Source organism: Daucus carota, chromosome 6 (genome assembly GCF_001625215.2).
Source record: "Daucus carota subsp. sativus chromosome 6, DH1 v3.0, whole genome shotgun sequence".
Classification (NCBI taxonomy): Eukaryota; Viridiplantae; Streptophyta; class Magnoliopsida; order Apiales; family Apiaceae; genus Daucus; species Daucus carota.
In genome coordinates, this window is record NC_030386.2 from 37333600 (window position 1) to 37354544 (window position 20945).

At 33.6% G+C, this 20945-nt stretch overlaps 2 protein-coding genes and 1 pseudogene across 5 annotated transcripts; all 3 read left to right on the top strand.

Moving 5' to 3' along the window:
- The first annotated feature begins 2085 nt into the window (after positions 1-2085).
- Positions 2086-4474, top strand: LOC108226320 (protein trichome birefringence-like 18; annotated as a pseudogene).
- A 2352-nt stretch (positions 4475-6826) lies between these two features.
- On the top strand, positions 6827-12161 carry LOC108224627 (65-kDa microtubule-associated protein 3). The gene is made up of 13 exons (XM_017399301.2): positions 6827-6999; positions 8106-8193; positions 8320-8526; positions 8908-9159; positions 9256-9465; positions 9549-9704; positions 9783-9942; positions 10032-10183; positions 10280-10367; positions 10600-10673; positions 10762-10836; positions 10931-11222; positions 11495-12161. The coding sequence occupies exons 2-13, from the start codon at positions 8122-8124 to the stop codon at positions 11962-11964; spliced, it is 2208 nt and encodes a 735-aa protein (XP_017254790.1). The 5' UTR covers positions 6827-6999; positions 8106-8121; the 3' UTR covers positions 11965-12161.
- Positions 12162-15489: 3328 nt separating this feature from the next.
- Positions 15490-20833, top strand: LOC108224386 (AT-hook motif nuclear-localized protein 1). Of its 4 annotated transcripts, none has more exons than XM_017398980.2 (6): positions 15490-15649; positions 15958-16459; positions 17162-17229; positions 18567-18698; positions 19530-19691; positions 20279-20833. In XM_017398980.2, the coding sequence occupies exons 2-6, from the start codon at positions 15973-15975 to the stop codon at positions 20567-20569; spliced, it is 1140 nt and encodes a 379-aa protein (XP_017254469.1). In that variant the 5' UTR covers positions 15490-15649; positions 15958-15972; the 3' UTR covers positions 20570-20833. The 4 variants fall into 4 exon arrangements, with proteins under 4 accessions (XP_017254469.1, XP_063935436.1, XP_017254467.1 ...); XM_017398978.2 differs by having other exon boundaries at positions 15523-15649; positions 15870-16459; XM_017398981.2 differs by lacking the exon at positions 15490-15649 and adding an exon at positions 15658-15785.
- Positions 20834-20945: the final 112 nt, after the last annotated feature.

Sequence of the window (20945 nt, forward strand, 5' to 3'; positions counted from 1 at the left end):
ATAAAAAATTTGCTTAAATTTGGTTTATTAACAAATTTGTTTGCAGAAGATTCGCGTATAGCTCATGAAGGGGTGGTTTAGATTAATTTGAAATAAGTATTTCTTTGGTTAAAGTAAAAAAATAAGGTGAAGTTATAAGCAACCTAAAACCTATAACTTATTAACCTGTTTAAGAAATAAGTAGAAGTTGTGAAATAAAAGCTAGTAATCCTAAATTTTTTTAAGTACTTCTTGAGTTTTTACACAAACGACACAGTTGTTTGGGAACAGCCAGAAGTACTTCTTTTTTAAATAAGTTGGCTTCTGCTTTTCTTGACCCGTTTGTGTAAAAAAACATAAGCACTTTTAAAAGTCACAAATGCTGACTTTTCTGTCAGAGTTTTTTTTTTCCCAAACACTTTAATTTCACTTTAATCAAAAAACATTTATTTTAAAATTACCTAAGCGGCACCAGTCACCACAAATAAGTGCTTCTAACCCCTGAAGTCGGGCTTAAACATTGCCAAACACCACGCATGTGGCATGATCTTTCCTCACAAGCTCTGTAAATAAATTATTAATATCATTCACGAGTTTTTTCGTTCACAATTTTATGCTCACAGATAAATAATAAATTAAATATATTATTTGTGAAATTGTGAGCACGGTGTCAAGTTCAATTGGTTACGAGTGTCTACAAGCATACATAATGCTAAAAATGAGAAATATAAAAATTTCTTATATATAAAAATCGGACACCAAAAACGAATTTTAAAATATTACAAATAAATATTCTCTCCGTCTCACTCATTTTATATATAATTTTTTACATTACCTAATATGCATATTAAGTTTTTTTAAAATATATTATTTTTAATTTTAATGATCTTAAACATAAATTATAAATTAAAAAAGAAAAATACTGAAAAGAAAAAGTAAATATCGGGATCGGGGATGGATAAGAAGAAATATTAGATAAATTTAAAATAAAAGAAATTGGAAAAATAAAAGAGAATGACAATTTTACTAAAATAAAACGAGTTTAATTGTATTTGTCTTTGTTAGTTACCTTATTGTTAGTTACTTCAAAAGAACGGCCTCTTAAATTTTGATGGTTTAACTTTTACAATAAGGTAATCTTAGCTGCCTTATTGTTAGTTTAAATTAAAAAATAATTTTAAATGTATAAATAATTCTATATAAATCATTCTCATTATCACCAACACGCAAAAGTATCAAAAATATAATCCGTAATATCCAAAAAGATGAACACGACTAACAATCTTCATAAAACATACTCAACAAGATCTCAACCAAAAAATTAGATATAGATTTTATTAAAAATTGATATATATAACATATAAGAGCATCTCCAAGGGTTGAGAGCTGTTAGGTAAAATATCTACGTGTCATCCCATGTGTCATCTAAGTGGCACTTTTAGATGATATGTAAAAATAAATACTCTCCAACCATCACCCTTTAGCAAAAAAAATATAGATAATCATGTTTGATTCAATAGATTTGTTGAACCAGGAAAACTATTATGTATAATTTTAGCTTGACATAATTATACATAACCCCATTGGAGTGTTTTTCTCTCCTGTTAGCAAAAAACTTGTATTATTAATTTACATAATCATTATAGCTAACAAATTTAGAAATCACCCTTGGAGATGGATGAACGAAGGATACTTAATTCGACGAGGTTAACAACTGAAATTCTAATTTGAGGAGTCGTCTTAAAACAGTTCTTTTGCTAGTTAAAATAATTTTAAATATATTTTAAGTTAAAAATAAGCTTGAAACCTGGCCCAATTATCTGACCGATAAGAAACACGACTAATCAAAATTCTCGATGTCCAGCTTTAGCTGTCCATATAAACAGTAAAAATTAATAGAAATTATATTTTTTTGGTTAATACTCCTATCGCGTACTATGCAGGGTTACAAGTCAGTACAACTGTACAAGCATAGGCGACTTGTGTTCGATTACATATAAAAACGAGTGAAAAAAACCATCAATGGCATTATTAATCTGCTGATCACCGACTGTATTCATCACAAGTTACTTGGAATCCCAACAGTACGTCATTCAACTAGCAAAGATGTCGTCGTTGGGTAGCGCTCCTGCACTCTGCGCAAAGGCTTGTGGCTTCTATGGATCTTCAGCAAAGCGCAACCTCTGCCTCTGCTCCAAGTGCTATCAAGTTGTTCTGAAACAAGAATTTGCATTGTGTGAGTCTTATACCAAGTCCATTGCCGCCTCTTTGCGTGAACTCTCTTTACGCAAGGAGAATCATCAGGATGGTGTTTCTGATGATGGTTTCGTCGCGAAGAAGAAAGCTTGCCGCTGCTCGTGCTGCGACAAGAAGATCGGGTTGCTAGGGTTTGCGTGCAGGTGTGGAGGCAAGTTCTGCAACATGCATCGTTATCCAGAGACTCATATGTGCTTCTTTGATTACCAGGCGCTTGGACGTGCTAGTTTGGCCCGGGAAAATCCTTTTGTTGGTCGTGATAAATTGGGAGAGAGAGTATGATGATTTGCACGTAGCCTAGTTACAATGGTGCTGTTTAAATTCATGTTACTTTTACTATTAGCAAATACAAATGGTTTGTTGTCTTTAATTAATTTGAAAAAACCATGAAATTATACTCTTCTAACAGATCTTTGACATTAGGCCATCCTGTAGTTTCAGTGTGGTTACTAGCTTTAGTCCTGATTTGCACTTCGATCCTTCTGATCTCACAATCGATCGGGTCTAGAGTTTATAAAATCGACAATGTTTATGCTTCGAAGAATTTTGATTTCATGTCATTGGTTCACGAAAGACCAGTTAATCGATCACAACGAAAATGTTGCCCAGGATGTGAAGAAATCACAAGTATCAGATACGGGTTTAGGTCCTTTTCCTTTATTTGATGACAACAGAGTTGCCAGTGTTGCTCGTACTTTAGGCGGACAAGAAGATTAGAAGATATAAAACCCTTAGGTCCTCCGTTAGATGACGGCAATGCTGAATCTGTTTCATCGGTTTTGAATGAACCTGTCTCGGCTGAATCTACAGGTACAACTCACATTTATCTTGGTTTTTGATATTGTCAGTCCTTCTCTGCTATGACATTTTTGTAGGTTTTTCAATTTGACCATTGAAAGTCAAAACTGGACAACTAAAAAAGGATGAGGGAGTACTGAATAATGGCAACCGTGTAGTTAAAATTATTATTTAGATAGTGATAAATTATATGAATAGTATTTCGACCAAACCTGACAACTGATTATTGCTTCTTTGTTGGCGACTTGTAAGAGTGTGATCTGTACCATGGAAAATGGGTGTATAACTCGACTGGACCCTTGTACTCGAACAATTCATGCCCTGTTCTATCACAGATGCAGAATTGCCAGGGAAATGGTAGACCGGACAAGGAATATGAAAATTGGCGTTGGACACCTACACATTGTGATGTCCCCAGGTTCGACGCCACAAAATTTCTGGAGCTGATGAGAGGGAAGACAATAGCTTACATCGGTGACTCTGTTGCTTGGAACCAAATGGAATCTTTGTTGTGTATCCTTTGGCAGGCAAGTAATCTGACTTTCTCTAATGACTTGAGCATGTTGATCTTGCTTTTTAGACTTTTGATTGGTTGTGATGGAGCCTATTTGGCTCAAATTATTTTGTATTTATTCGTTGATTTTGTGAATGTCAGGTTGAAGTTCCCCAAAACCGCGGAAGCAGAAGAATGCAACGTTATATCTTTAGAACAACATCTACAAAAAAAATCATTCGAATATGGTCCTGGTGCCTTGTTCACAAGACATCAGACCCTTTTGAGTACGCTCCCAAGGGGTTGACAAGCTTCACCTCGACGTTCCTAGTAAAAGTTTTATGGATTTGATGCCGAACTTGATGTAATTGTCATTTCCTCTGGCCATTGGTTTACAAAAAGATCAGCATATATTTTGAACAATGAAATTGTGGGGGGACAATTATGGATTTATGGTGGCCTAACAAATCTCGGATAAAAAAGATTAACAATACCGAAGCTTATGGAATTTCAGTCGAAACTATTCTCACATCCCTGGCCACCCATCCGAATTACACAGGCCTCACCATTCTTCGCTCCTACTCACCTGATCATTACGAGAATTGAGACTGATGGACGTCACACAAGCCTTTGGCTATCGATCTGACGGGCATCCAGGCCCCTACAGGAGCCCGGACCCGTTCAAGATTACTGAAAGAGGTTCAAGTGGGAGGCCTCCGCCGCAAGATTGTCTGCATTGGTGCATGCCAGGACCAATCGATACATGGAATGAGCTGATGTTTGAAGAAATACGAAAGGAATTTGAGGGTGCCAAAGAAGTGTCATAGATAAAGCACATCAGTCATGATTTTTATTTACTCTAAAACTTGGCTCGAGTGAGGATCGGTTAGGGGCTGAGACTCTGCATCACTGCGTGTGACACAGGGAGATGGAACAAGAACAAGAGATCCAGAGCGATAACAGCTTCATTGCTTCGACAAAATTCAAAAGTTTCAAGCACAACCCTTTCTAAGCAGCGAGGTTCAGCAATGGTTTCAGCCTTTCAGGGGCATCTTGTAGAGCAACGAACGTAAATAATTAAAAATTGCTATTATTTTTTAGTAAGTTTGAAAAGAGAAAAACTAGCCTAGTTTCATAATTTATGTGACAACAGACAATAAATGTGAATAATACCGTCAACATTCAAATAAATAGTTTTGTGACAACTAATCACAAAAAGAAGATCATGAGATACAATTTTTTTAAAAATAATTACTTACTTGACATGACCGCTCACTTCACTTATTTTCCGAGTGTTTGGGAAAGTTTCAGCAGTGCTTAATATAAGCTGGAAGCGCCCAGAAAAAAAGCTATGAAAGGCGGCTTCTTTTTTTTCCCTCCAACTTATTGCAACACATTGTCCCTTTGGGGTGCCTATCTATTATTTTTGTATTTAAGGTTTCTTGTCTCCACCGTTCATTTATAACTTCTTATATATATAGGTTGCACTTTATATATATGCAATATATATAGGTTGCACTTTATTGCATACCTTCTTATATTGAATTTCGTAATATACCCCTCTATATATATATATATAGAGTTAAGTTCATATATAGAGTTAAGTGTTAAGTTCATATATAGAGTTAAGTTCTATGGAGTACAAAAAAATATTGGAGTATTGGAGTACAAGTCTTAATTTTTTAGTTTAATCATAAATAATATATTTGATTATACAAATTTATATACAATCTATCATTTATAAGTTGTCTTGCATATAATTGTCTATCAATCTTTAATATCTTTCAACTTTAACAAGTATTAACATTATTTTTCTGCTTATTAGTTATATTGCAGAACATATAGTCCTGTAATTTATAAAAATCATTATTCTACCTTTTGATTACAATGTTTATGTTGTGTAGAACATAATGTGCAGGTTATTAAATGTTTACGAATATTACTGAACAAAAAAATTGAAATTTAGATGAATAGATTACATTTTATCCAACTTTGTACTCCGATACTCCAATATATTGTGTACTCCATTGAACTTTACTCTCTCTCTCTCTCTCTATATATATATATAATATTATATTTCTATATTTTTTGTGAAATATAATTACAAAAATTAATTATTTTATCGAAAATACTAACCGAAAATAATAATATATAATTTTTTTAGTTTCAAAATCACGAAAATTATGCAATATTCTAACATAATTCTACAACAGAATAATAATAATGCAGGACTATTCTATAGCAGAATCAATTTCAAAAGTCAACTTTTTTGTTTTACATTTTGAATCTATAAAATATTTCGTGTATATAATAATAAAAGATCTAATATTATTATAACTAGCTTCTTAACCCATGCAAAGCATGGGTTGCTTTAAAGTATTCTTTTGAAATATTGTTATATCTTTTCTTCATTTTTTTTTGAAAATTGGGATTATTTGTATTATAAAAATAATTTAAATTTTATATATGCTTCTATTTTAAATCATATTATCTTGATGTCTAAATGTACATATATCCTCACTGTGATGATATTTATTAAAATATAAATATAAAAAACATATACACTATTTAAATTGTATTATATAATTATTGTATATTAATGCTTAGACATTAATGTATAATAAATACATTGCTTAGACATTAATGTATAATAAATACGTTAGTATTAAAAATCAATAATAACCTTTGTATATATTAAAATATGAGTAATAAAAAAAGGGTATATTAGTCATATTGAATTAATTTACTCAAGGTTGTTCTATTATATATATAAAGATAAATTTATTTTTAAATAAAATAATTTATATATTACAAAATTATAAAATTATACTAACTAATAAGTTAAGTTATCCAAACACTTTAAAACTTATAAGCCACAGCATCCAAACACTTCTGGTAGCTTATAAGTCCAAATCAACTTCTCACTTATAATCAACTTCTTTATTTTAAGAAATAAGTCAATTTTTTTAATCCCAGCCAAACGGCCCCATTGTTTAAAAAACAAATTCATATACTTTTATTTTAAGATCTCATAAAATTAGGTATTATTATAATCATGTTGAAAATAAGAACAAATATATGTTTGATTAATCTTATTTCTTAACACTAAATAAAGTAATTAAAGAAAATTCCCGATCTAATCTCCGGATAAAAAAAACTGACCCAAAGAATAAATGCAAGTAACACAAGAGTAAATACAAAACACTCCGGGTCCCACATAAACTGTCCGTTACACAACTTCGGCATTCAAATTTCAAATTGATTTCCTTTTTACACAAACCCCCCATTGGTCTCTCTCTCAAACCAACAAAACCCTATCTCTCTCTACAGCACACATCTCTCCACCCCTCTCTCTCTCTTCAACGGTCGAATTCTTGAATCAATCTTTTTCCCCTCAATTCAGATCCATCTCATCTGTTCCCATCTCTTCTCAATTCGACTCGTCTTGATTCGTTACGAACTATCGATTTCAGGTAATTTTTTTCAGATCCATTTGATATATGCACACACATACATTTAAATGTTTGTATGTGTTTATCTGTTTATCATCTGTGGTTAGCTTAAGTATATACTGTTTTGAATTAAACTAGATTTTAATTTGAGCTAAGTTGATTTGGATTTGTTTTCGTATTACCTTTTTAGTAATTCGTTGTGTGGGGCCAAGTTATTTTAAGGGGAATATAATCAGATTTACTTAAGTTAGCTATTAAGCTGCGAATTAGGTTAATTTTATGTGTGCACTATGTGCAGCACTAGATTAGTGTGAAGTTTATATGGAAATATCGTTATTATAATCTCTCAGTTTTCGTAGCTAGTGGATGGAGATTTAGTTCTTTTGGTTTGAAATTAGAGGCACTAGAACTAGTTTTACATTTTGGTTTGTCCGTAAAATTAGAGTTGAATTTAAAATCAGGCGAGTTATAGAAATGGTGTACAATTTTGCTATGTGGACCTGATTTGTTTGAAATTTGTAATAGTCAGTTTCTCATCATTTGATGTTTGAAGAGTCATATTTAGTTTCCAAGTAAAATGAGGAAATAATTGTGGAGTTAGTAGTTGCTTTTTGGATCTAAGAGTCTCGGTGTTTTGGCGGATTTTTATTAGTAAGCAGATAATTGAGTTAGGCTAAGACTTTACAAAGAAAGGACTCCCTAGTTCCCTCATAGGGTGACATATTAGATTTTTGTTGTGGAATATAAAATTCAATTTTGATCCTTTTTGTCAGTTTTTAAAATAGCTCTTCTTTTTCCTTAATGGGAAGGCATATTAAATTCTTTTATAAAATATAATGTACAGCTTTAATTGTTTTGTCACTTTTCCTTTGGTAATTTACTAAATTTTTCATGCTAAGCTACTACCGGCTTCTGTTTTTGGCACTTTTAAATGCTGTGACTATATTTCATTTTATTTTTTGTTTCTCTTATATTCAATGCACTGTATAGGGTCTTTGCAAGTTCATGTGATAAGAGTGTGCGAAAAGAAAATTAGTACGTTGGCTGATACCCATTAAAATGTGGATTTATATGAAAATCCATACTCCATAAAGCTTGGCGTCTCATATATTTGTTGTTATTAACAGGTTGTAATTCTCAAGAATGTCTGTCCCTCAAATTGATCCACTCATGCAAGTAGAAACGACGTGTGGCTCTCTTCTCTATGAACTTCAGGTTTGACCCCTTAAAAGCATTGATACATTTTTGTCTTAGCATTTAAGCTGCATTATGAAGTTTTCATGTTGTGGTCATAAGTTAATAGCAGCTAAGCATCTTCTATGAACTTGTTGGTGACACCAGATAATATGGGATGAAGTTGGGGAGTCTGATATTGAAAGAGACAAAATGCTGCTGGAGCTTGAAAGAGAGTGCCTAGAGGTTTACAGAAGAAAAGTTGATACAGCGAACAAGTGCAGAGCCCAGCTAAGACAGGCAATTGCTGATGCTGAAGCAGAGCTTGCGGCCATCTGCTCCGCAATGGGGGAGAGACCAGTACATATTAGGCAGGTAAAGAAGAAAGATCCGAAACTGTGTATTTGAATTTAACTTTGAAATATCTATGTTCTGTTGCTCATGTTACCATGAGTAGACTTTTTGACTCTGTTGGTTGTATTTTTCTCAACTAACTATATGTACTGTATGATATCGAACATGATAACACCCTCATGAACTGGTTATCCTCGGCTTCTAGCCCCTTGATAAAATTCTGATGTATGTCAGGAATATAGTTTAATGTGCTTCTAGATTTAATTATTACTGTTTGTTTTTTTAGAATTGCAGACTAATGTTTTCCATTTAACAAGTTTCTCTATGTCTATAAAGCATCTGATGTTTTCCCCCAGCATACACATTAGTCAATATAAATTAACAGTGTTGTCATAAATTCAGGCTGATCAAACTCACGGAAGTCTAAAAGAAGAGCTCAGAACTATTCTTCCGCAACTAGAGGAGATGCAGAAGAGGAAATTGGAGCGGAGAAATCAATTTTCTGACGTCGTACAACAAATACAGAAGATAAGAAGTGAAATTTACGCGTCCAATAAGATTCATCACACTAGCCCTGTTGTTGATGAAACTGATTTATCTTTGAGAAAGCTTGAAGAATTGCAGAAAGAGCTTCAGGCCCTTCAAAGAGAAAAGGTAGCCTATAAACAACCTCTAAGTTCTAAATACTCTGTCGCTAGACATAATTGCATTCTTTCATATTTGTTAATGTAATTGTTTATGTATATGCAGAGTGATCGCCTGAAGCAGGTCCTGGAACACCTAAGTACCTTGAACTCACTATGCTTGGTTCTGGGAATAGATTTCCAACAAACTGTTAATGAGGTTCATCCCAGTTTAGGCGATTCTGATGGAACAAAAAGCATAAGTAATGATACTATAGACAGTTTGGCAACAGCAATTAAAAGGTTGCTAGAATTAAAGATACAAAGGATGCAGCGGGTAATAATGATTGCACAGAATGCCAATTGTTTTGAGAGATCTTAAATACTTTGCTTAACTTATTACCTGTTATATTGTGCCAGCTGCAAGACCTTGCTACATCCATGCTGGAGCTATGGAATTTAATGGATACTCCAGTTGAAGAGCAGCAGATGTTTCAGAATGTTACTTGCAACATAGCTGCTTCAGAACATGAATTAACAGAGCCTAACATGCTTTCTGAAGAATTCATTAATTATGTAAGTAAAGTTTTTAAATTTTTTGTTTAGGGGTCCACTTCCATTATCAAGTATAATATAATATGAACTATTGTGCAGGTCGAGGCTGAAGTGTATCGGCTGGAAGCATTAAAAGCAAGCAAAATGAAAGAGCTTGTTTTTAAGAAGAGGTCTGAGTTAGAGGATTTATGCAGGAAGACGCGCATGATTCCGGAAACAGACAGTGGACTGGAATTTGCTATAGAAGCCATAGAAACTGGTAAGTGGAGCTTATAAATAAGATATCTGTCACATTTCCTATGCCAAACAAAACAAGTGACTCAGTTTTACTTGTATTATGTATTAAAGGAGCTGTGGACCCTTCTCATATCCTTGAGCAAATAGAGCTTCAAATTGGTAATGTGAAAGAGGAAGCTCTTAGCAGAAAAGAAATACTTGAAAGGGTTGAAAAATGGATGGCTGCTTGTGAAGAGGAGTGTTGGCTTGAAGAGTACAACAGGGTGCAGTGTTTTCTCTCTCTATGTCTTGGTTGTTAATGATATTTTACTTTGCACAGATCTTCTAGCTGGATTGCCACTTACCTTATTTTTCTTCAGGATGAAAATCGATACAATGCTGGGAGAGGTGCACATCTCACTCTAAAACGTGCTGAGAAAGCTCGAGCCTTGGTTAATAAACTTCCAGGTAAATTTTAGCGGTAACACCACTGCCGAAGTACATTAGAGCTATGTTTACCAATATCACAAATCAGGCTAGTGGAATTTGGGTTTTGATGGTACTACTGTGCCCATTTGTACACATCAATCTGGACACTTAAACAAAGTATTATGTCCATATTACATTTTTGTATGCATAAAAATTACACTTATTGGACATTAAGAACGCAATTGTCTAACATATGCATCCTTTGCAACAGGAATGGTAGAAACATTAGCTTTAAAAACTGATGCATGGGAAAAGGAGAGGGGAATTGAGTTCACTTATGATGGAGTGAGTTTTACTTCCCTTCTAATAAGTATGCCCTGCATGAGAAAACCATATAAACATGAATTACTAATTGTTATTGGCTGTCATTCAGATACGACTTCTTTCCATGCTTGAAGAGTATAATATTCTACGGCAAGAAAAGGAGCAAGAACGCAAGAGGCAAAGGGTATAGACCATCTTTTCACTGGGAATAGTATAGTTTTGCATGAGCCTGTATCTGTGTCTTAATTATGACTTACGCGTGTATTCATTTATACCAGGACCAGAAGAAACTGGAAGGACAATTGATAGCAGAACAGGAAGTACTCTTCGGATCAAAGCCAAGCCCTATGAAAACCCAGAATGCTAAAAAAGGTTCTAGACTGTCATGTGGGGGTACAAGCAATAGAAGACTTTCACTTGGGGGAGCAATGCTACAAACTCCTAAAACTGACCAACTTCACTCCTTCAAAGGGACTCCTAATACACGTCAAACCAAAAAGAATGAGCGACCACACCAAAATGGCCAGTTGAATTCTCGAAAAGACGGTGGCATCTCGGCTTTATCAGCTGGTATTACTTTTATGAACACATATTTTTTCTCCATCTTTGCATTATTTTGCAGAATATGACCTCATGTTTTCATGTGTTTGTGAAATTCAGAGTAAAGGTTTACATCCGAAGCTTCTATGTGATCGTTTATTCATCAGCTTCTATGTGATCGTTTATTCGTTTTCTTTGTATCCGAAGTTTACACAAACTTGAGATAGATTTTGTTGAATTCCTTGGATTTGTTATTGCCTCATTGCCACAGTTTCTAACTTTTATCCTTCTCATCGTTTTAGGTAGGAGAGGCTTGGACATTGCTGGTCTTCCCGTGAAAAAACACTCATTCAATGCTCATGAAGTCGAATCATCGCCTGTGAAACGCAAGCCTTTCTCGCCTATATCATCCAGAGATTCTTCAACAAAGACTAATGCAACAAACATATTGGAAGACCTGAATCGGAAACGAAATGAGACAGCACAGAAAACAATCTCAGGTAACACTACGCCATTTTCTACTCCCTCCAAGACAGTTTTTGCTGCAGCTGAAGAAGAGAACATGACTCCCAAGACGATGCATGTACCCTTTACACCATCAACACCATCAATTCCAATGCAGACAGGCATGACTCCAGCTCCTCATGCACTTGCTTATACTGCCACTACTCCCATTAAAGAGGTTCCCGAAGAGATTGAATATTCTTTCGAGGAACGAAGAGCAGGGTTTGTGCTTCCTGGAACTCGTCCTAAGAGTCAGTTACTAGTGTAAATGTTCCTTCGGCTATTATCAGAATTGTCTCTGATACTTGAGTTTGGTTAAAAGTCAATTTTAAATTGGCTTCTCTATTCTATGCAAGCACCTATAACATTGACAGGATTTTATAAGTATGAGAAAAGACTAGTTATATGAAGAATGTAATAATTCAATTAATTGTCCAATCTGCCTATGAGCAAAATTGGTCTCTATCTTCGGGTTGCATTATTTGTTCTTAAGGAGCATACTTAAATTGTGCAACTCCAAGTCCATGGCATATTGGCTACTAACTTACCATCATATTTTATTTTATTTAATAAATAATGTACATATTATTTTTCTTGAAAACGAGTAATTTACTTGACACAGTTTGAAACAGAAACACAAGTTAAAATATTTAATAAAAAAGGAAAAAAATATAAAACACGAGTTAAAAGAAATAAAAAAGGGAAAACAATTTAAAAGAAAAAGATGACGTCAAAGTCCCGAAGCTTTGTTTTAGTCAGGACTCAGGATCGAAGACTAAATTTAAATCAATATACTTATATAAAGGAGAAGCGAGGGGCGTGTATGTGGCGCCTCTCCCATCGCTCCGTTCTATTTTTCTAATTTTTTGAAATTTTTGGATGAAAAATATCAAAAATTAGAACTACCTTTTTTAGTTTCGGGTATATTAGAAGCAAGTTTCAGAATTTAATTTTGTTTCAGATTATTTATGGAATATAATATTTTGAAAGTTCTAATCTGATTTTGTTTCAGATTATTTAATTATGGGAAAGAGTAGCACACAAGTTTCTTTGCACCTATAAATACCCCTCTAGATCGTAGGGTTTTGGATCATCTAAACACAACCTCCTCTCTCTCAATGCCACAACTCCACCTCTCTCTGGTGATAGTTCTCTTGCTTGATTTCTAACTCAGTAGTGCCATTCTTCTGCAATGATAAGTGAAGACTGTTTATATAGTATTAAAAAAATAAAGGTTGTTACAAACAAGGCAGTTATAGATCGCTATGTGGGAGTCGACAAATTCAAACAGGGGAAAGAATATAGTCTTGACATGATATTGATGGATGATATCCATAAATTAACTATTAGTGATGTATGTTTGTTGGTTATTCTTTTATAATAATATTTGTTTGTTAATCGGACATGTTTGTTGTTAATTTTTATATGATTTATTTTGTATACAGGAAAATATGGTCGAGAAGCGAGGGGCGTGTAGGTGGCGCCTCTCACATCGCTCCGTTCTATTTTTTTTAATTTTCTGGAATTTTTGGATGAAAAATATCAAAAATTAGAACTACTTTTTTTAGTTTCGGGTATATTAGAAGTAAATTTCAGAATCTGATTTTGTTTCAGATTGTGTACGGAATTCAGATTATTTAATTATGGGAAAGAGTAGCACACAAGTCTCTTTGTACTTATAAATACCCCTATAGATCGTAAGGTTTTGGGTCATTTATACACAACCTCCTATCTCTCAATACTACAACCTCACGGATTTAAGTTAGATATTTTTATGCACAATAAAGCCAAAAAAATTGGCGGAAGGTGGCAATGTAAGAACATGATTACTTTTCAAAAAAAAAAACACAAATAAAATTAAGATTCGTCGTGCTTTAAATTGTTAATTACATGTATAAATTTATTTTCATTTTTTCACCATGAATTATAGTCCAATTTTGCAATTTTATATATTAATATTGGTGTTACATCAAAATTTTTATAATATAAAATTTATTTTATCCTACAAATATTAATTTTAATACGTTAATATAATTCTTATAGACAGTCACAAAATTATTTTATGATACAAATATTAATATTGAGTCATTAATATAATTTTTACAGACCGCCGCAACGCGCAGAAGCGAGGGGCGTGTAGGTGGCGCCTCTCATAACGCTCCGTTCTATTTTTCTAATTTTCTGGAATTTTTGGAAGAAAAATATCAAAAATTAGAATTACCTATTTTAGTTTCGGGTATATTTGAAGCAAGTTTCAGAACCTGATTTTGTTTCAAATTATTAATGGAATATGGCAGCTTGAACGTTTTAATCTGTTTTTGTTTCAAATTATTTAATTATGGGAAAGACAAATTATTTATGGAATATAGTAGTTTGAAAATTTTAATCTGATTTTGTTTCAGATTATTTAATTATGTGAAAGAGTAACCCACAAGTCTCTCTGCACCTATAAATACCCCTATAGATTGTAGGGTTTAGATCATTAAACACAACCTCTTCTCTCTCATTACCACAAACCTACCTAGCAAAGGTAGTTAGTTATAATCTGATTCTTGAAAGTTTTAATATGATTTTGTTTCGAATTATTTAATTATGGAAAAGAGTTGCACACAAGTCTCTCTGCACCTATATAACTTTGTAGATTGTAGGGTTTTGGATCATCTAAACACAACCTCTTCTCTCTCAATACCACAAACCTACCTCTCACCTTTGCAATCAAGGTAGTTATAGACCGTTATATTGGAGTCGACAAATCCAAATATGGGAAAAAAAATATAGTCTTGACATGATATTGATGGTTGATATCAATAACTTAACTATTAGTGATGTATGTTTGTTGGTTATTCTTTTATAATATTTGTTTTGTTCATCGGACATTTTTGTTGTTGTTAATTTTTATATGATTTACTTTGTGTACAAGAAAAAATTATAGATGCATTATCTGTTTGCTCCGTTCAAGCAACTTTTAAGTAAAGGTTGTTTATACAGTATTAAAAAATAAAGGTTGTTACAAGTAAGGGTAGTTATAAACCGATATCTCACAGATATGAGTTAGATGTTTTTGTGCACAATCAATCCAAAAAAAATTGGAGGAAGGTGACAATGTAAGAACATGATTACTTTTCAAAAAAAAAAAACCCAAAGAAAATGAAGATTCGTCATGCTTTAAATTGTCAATTACATGTATAAATTTATTTTCATTTTTTCACTATAAATTATAGTCCAATTTTACAATTTTATATATTAGTATTGGTATTACATCAAGATTTTTATAATATAAATTTATTTTATCCTGCAAAGATTAATTTTAAAACATTAATATACTTTTTATAGACAGCCACAAAATTATTTTATTATACAAATATTAATATTAAATCATTAATATAATTTTTGTAGGCCGCCGCAACGCGCGGCTTCTCAACTAGTTTATTCAAAGAAATAATGGTCAAATCGAGATTTGATTTTTTTAAAAACTTGATTTATAGAAATCTGAACTAAAATAAACTTCTCATTAAACTGAATTTAATATACGCACAACTAATACTGACCACGTTAATTTTACCTACAAAGACAAAAAACTGGTCAAAGCATATAAAAATAGCACGGCTCCAACGCTACTTTACAGCTTTAAAGTAATTAATTTACAATTAAATATAAAGAATTCACATTTTCAAAATATCTTGCTCTGTACACAATCATTTCCCATAAATTTTCTTTAATTTTTTATTACAATTTCGAGACGGACTTGAAAGCATTATATACCAGAATCAATAACTTTGAATTTGGCCAATTAAATATAAATAAATAATAAGTATCCCAAATATTTAAATCACATTTATTATATATTTATCATTGATTTTCTCAACTTTATTTCTGCTCTCCTTTTTCCAGCAAAACCCTAATTATATTTTCTCTGCACAAATTCAAATCCATCAGTAATTTATATTTATAAGGTATTTCTCAATCAAGCTTAGTAATTCTAGCTGTGTATACTCTGCAGAGGAAATTATTTCAAATTTCAAATTTTTAATTAATATATAATACATATATACTCTGTCTAAATTTGATTCTGATCTTTGTAGATTCCAGGTTCAGTATCTTTAATCTTGCTCTGTTTAAAGTTTACTTGTCTTTATTTGCTCTGTTCTTTATAAAGATGCTATCTCTTTGCAGTTCCTGAATTGTTGTGGTTTTGTTGAGTGCTTTAAGTGCTAAAGATCTGAGCTTTAATATATTGGGGTTTGTATTTATTTATTTGTAGTTGAAAGATTTCTTTATGACAATGGAGGTGAAAATTGATTTGGAAAGCCCTGGAATTTTATATGGGGATGAAGTTCCTGGTAGTTATAATGTGGAAGCAAGGGCTGAAGGGAAGGCAGAGAACCAGTTTAGTGATTCTGTGGGTCCCGGTGTAGGGCCTGTGGTGGGGGCAGAGCAGGGGGTGGGGCCTGATGAGTCGGTGCCACCAGCAATGGGATTAGAACAGGGAGGGGGACCTGTTGTGTCGGCGCCACCGGGAATGGCAGTAGAGCAGGCAGTTGGAGTAATGGCAGGGGCTAATGCAGCGGGTCCTGGCACGGAATTGAAGAAAAAGAGGGGAAGGCCAAGGAAGTATGGACCGGATGGAAAGCCCTTGGCATTGTCTCCTATGCCAATTTCAGCTTCTATTCCGCTGGCTGGAGACACATGGAACCCTAGTAAAGGAGTGTCGGCGGACTTGTTTAAGAAGAAGAAGAAGCAGAAGTTGGAATTTGGGAGCCCAGGTAATAGGTTAATTCTGATTCGGTAATTAAGACTTGTTTATATTTTCTTGTGGTTAATGGAAACCCGAAACCTGATTTAGTGATAAGCTAGTAGAACTGTAGAAGTATAACTATAATCTGTAAGTATGTTGTGTTTGCTGGAGATTGTTATGTGCTGTATATAATGAATGAAATGTGTTTGTGGATAGTAGAATTGGAGTAATGTTGTACTAGTCAACATTGGTAGATATTATAAATGGATTGCTGTGTGAGTTGGCTGAATTGGGCCCTCAGATTCTTTTGAACTTAGAGATCTGATATATGGAAGAAGCTATTAAAATAAATCACAAATAAAGGGAATCTATCTACTGTGTTATGTACTTTTGTTCAAGCCACTACAAGGAATTGAGTGCAATTTTGAAATATGAGTTTTCTATCTTTAAGTGACATCTGACTATCGTATACTAGTATGCATGGAAATTAGAATGTGTTACCTGTGTTTAGATGGCAGGTGAATTTTTTTACCATTGAGTGACTGAGATTGGAAGCATATGTTATGCTGCATAGCATACGCAATGTAGTCAGCTTTTTGATTTTGTATAAGTAGATTAATATTTTCTCTGAGAAGTTATTTAGCAAAAAAAAAAAAAAAAAAATTTCTCTGAGAAGTTGAATTTTTTTTTTTTCTGGATTACTGATCACTTGAATTAATTATTATTACAGGTTCGCAGGTGCCCTATTCTGTTGGTGGAAATTTCACTCCACACATGATCACTGTTAATGTAGGCGAGGTATCTCCTGTCATACATCACATGGATTCTTATTTTAATTTTTGGTTATATTGCAAGAATGATTGCTAAACATAGCAAGTAAATCGTTACTGAGAATTGGAGGATGCCTAAAATAAGAGCATCCTTTTGACTTCTTTTCATCACGTAGGAGGATATTGTAATTAATGACTATAAAGGACTTCATCGTGTATTTAGAAAACAAGAGACCATAAATATGAAGGTCTCTGTCCTCTAAGAGCAAGTCCAATGGAGGTGCTAAAATACATATAGCTATTGCTATATTATGAAATCAAAAAAGTGATTTTTGATGTTAAAATATAACTTATACTACAATTATAGCTATAAAATAGCACCAAACTATCTAGATATAGCTATATTTCACTCACCAAAACTTTAAATGCACTATTTTATTTGTCAACATTACTTTAAACGTTGATTTTCCCACTTGCATGCTTATGTGGCAATTATAGCAACATCTATACTTGATTCTATATTTAGCACCAAGTATAGCATTTTGCTATTTTGCATCCGTGTTTAGCACCTCATTGGAGTGAGGTTTTTTGCTTGGGTGCTATATTATAGATATAGCATCACTTCTAGCACCTCCATTGGACTTACTCTTAGTAACAAGAGGATGAGGGTTTAAGCTGTGTGTGTATCTCAGTATTAGAATTTCTGCAAGTAGTTATTTCCAGCAACAAAAAACATGTGCAGTTCTATACATCTTCAATTCATGTTTGTATTGAGCTTTTGATTATCAACTTCTTATGTGCTTGATAAAAAATATATTTTTTATCTAGCATCAATATAATGTGGTCAGCGACTTGTTATATAACTACACCGAGCTAGCTTACCTCTAAAAGTACATTTTTGTTTATTAAGTAATGTACTATGTGTAATTGACATATTTTAGAAATTTGTCATTTTTAATACACCTGATTATGAATGAAGTAGTATCTGTTATGTGAACCAAATGGTCCTGCAGGGTGGGTTTATTTGTCACAGGTAGCAGGGGCAGGCATCAAATTATCTAGGTTGTGTGTAGTGTTTAGGTAAAGAATTTAGAACTGCACTAACTGTTTCAGTGTCTTACGGCACTCAAGCAGGAGCAGCATGGGGATGTCATGTGATTTCTATGTATATGACTTTTGGTTAAATGGTTTAGATACATGAATAGATGGGTTATTAACAATTGCTATTATACATAATGAAAGTTCATGGACTTTGGACAGTGGTATTATAGATTTCAATGATAATGTGATTCATTGTTTCTAGAAGAAAGCTCTGGATTTTGTTATTGTTACAGATAAAGGATTGTTTCTTTCTTGTTTGTTCAGGATGTTTCGATGAAGATCATATCATTTTCACAACAGGGGTCTAGAGTAATATGTATTCTTGCTGCAAATGGTTCTGTTTCAAATGTTACACTTCATCAGCCTAACTCTTCTGGGGGTACTTTGACCTATGAGGTGTGATGTTTTTTGTTTTTGACTGACAATTTTTCTCAGATTTTTTTTTTTTTTTTTTTTTGGGGGGGGGGGGGGGGGGGGGGGGCATATGTAGAGTTCTGTTTCATAAGTTTATGCTAAAATCAAATGTACTTGTATTAGTATATAACATACTTAGTGCATTAAAACTCTGTGTACTATGTTTTTCAAAAGTAATATGTACTTGTCTTTTTTGCAGATTATGTGAAAAAATTGTTGTACACTTAAGGAATTTAGAGATTTATGAGGATTAGAACGCATTAAAATTTTAGATAATAAACGTGTGTAACTCATGGATATATAATCCCTTCACTACCTTTAAGTTTACGCTAGTCAGTGGTGGAGCTAGAGCTATACTTGAGAGGACCAACTTGCACTGTATTTTTTTCCTCTCAAAGTGCATATAAGCAGTGAATCAATTGAATAGCAACCACTTCCACCATAGATATGCTATAAATACAGCCTGCAAAGAATCCTCTGCCGAGCTCTGCCCTGCCCGCATTTTCTTTAGAAGGGGCCAAAGAAATGCCTCCACCTGCATTTTTTTCAATCTTGATACTAGTTCAACGTCTTCCTCTTTTCAGTTACAAATTACTATTTTTTGTCCTTATTTACTCTCTATGCCACAAAACGTTATTATTGGTTCCTAGAAAAATTTGCCCACTCTGCATTGATCTTGAAGTGGTTTAGTGTTTAATTCTTCAGTTTAGGGGCAGTAAATCACAGTAAAATAGTCTTTTGTTTGTAGTAGATCTCATAAAATTTTAAGATATTCCAAATTCAGAGATTATATTAAAGTTTTGCATCTTGCAGGGACATTTTGAGATTCTATCTCTATCTGGATCGTTCATGCCCACCGACAGTGGAGGAACGAAAAGCAGAGCTGGCGGGATGAGCGTCTCATTGGCAGGCCCAGATGGGCGTGTTCTAGGTGGTGGACTTGCTGGCATGTTAATAGCTGCTGGTCCTGTTCAGGTTAGATATGGCTCCATAATTTAAACTGACAAAGCTGATTTTTTTTTATTTTTTTTTTGTATAAATGGTGGATATAGGAAATAGTTTCTGCCTACAGAGAGGCAGAGTTATTGCCAGGAATAGCTCTCTGCTAACATATGTCTGAAGTGTGAACACCATATGTAAATTTCATAAAATATGAGAACATTCGCTTTACCCATGGTAATTTATTATGCCGATAGATGCTAAGAAACTAAGAAAGTGGAGCAAGGACATTCCATTATCTTCAATTATAGCCATAACTTCACACCCAGTGTATAATCCTTTAGTGTATGGAAGGCCCAAATTTGGTTTCTAATCCAACTCTAGCCATATGTGAAGAAATTGTTGGTGTAACATGTACACTGTCTAATGTCATACAGTGATGACTTTTTCCGCTAGCAATGTACCAGTTGTTCAGTGCCACCAAATTAGATAGGTTAGAACAGAAAGTTTTTGGATACAATACAGAGTTAAAATATTTCACAGTTCGCACAAAATTTCTGTTGCATCTTGTTTTTATACACGCGCACACAGTTCACAGTTGAATTTAATTTTGGTTGCATCAGGTTGTTATCGGAAGCTTTCTGTCAGGCCATCCGCAGGAGCATAAGCCGAAGAAGCATAAATCGGAGGTCGCAGCAGCTTTCTCGCCTTTCCCTGCCAATCATAATTCTGGACAGGGTACTGAAATGATCTTTAATACACAACAAAGCCTCACGCCGCTACCATATAATGGTAATAACTTGAGCTTCGGAAACAATGTGCAAGGCTCAACAGCTTCAGGCTTCTCAAATGATATATCTTTGTCGGGGGGACCTACAGACCTCAGCCAAACAAAATTTATGGTTTCATGCTGATTATATGCAGTCTATTACTGGCTGTTGTTGGACTCCAAATTTCTAGGTTCTTAATCTCTCTTAAGTTTCTGCGACTCAAGATTTGTAATGTCTTACAATACTAGGCTAGGACTTTCAGGTAGCAAGCTTACCTTGTAGCAGTTTTTAATTATATGTTGTATGATGCTTGTTGCATTTGCTGATTTAGAATTTGGAAGATGTATGAACTCTCGGCTTGTCATTTTATTGACTTGCCTATATAATTAGATCTCTGAATTTGGGTCATATTATGAGCCCATTTGGTTTATCAAAGTTCAAATGCACCTGTCAAGTTTTTCAAACAATAAAAACTTCTAATTTTCAGTCAATCTCACTAAAAAAATTCAAAAAAGACTGC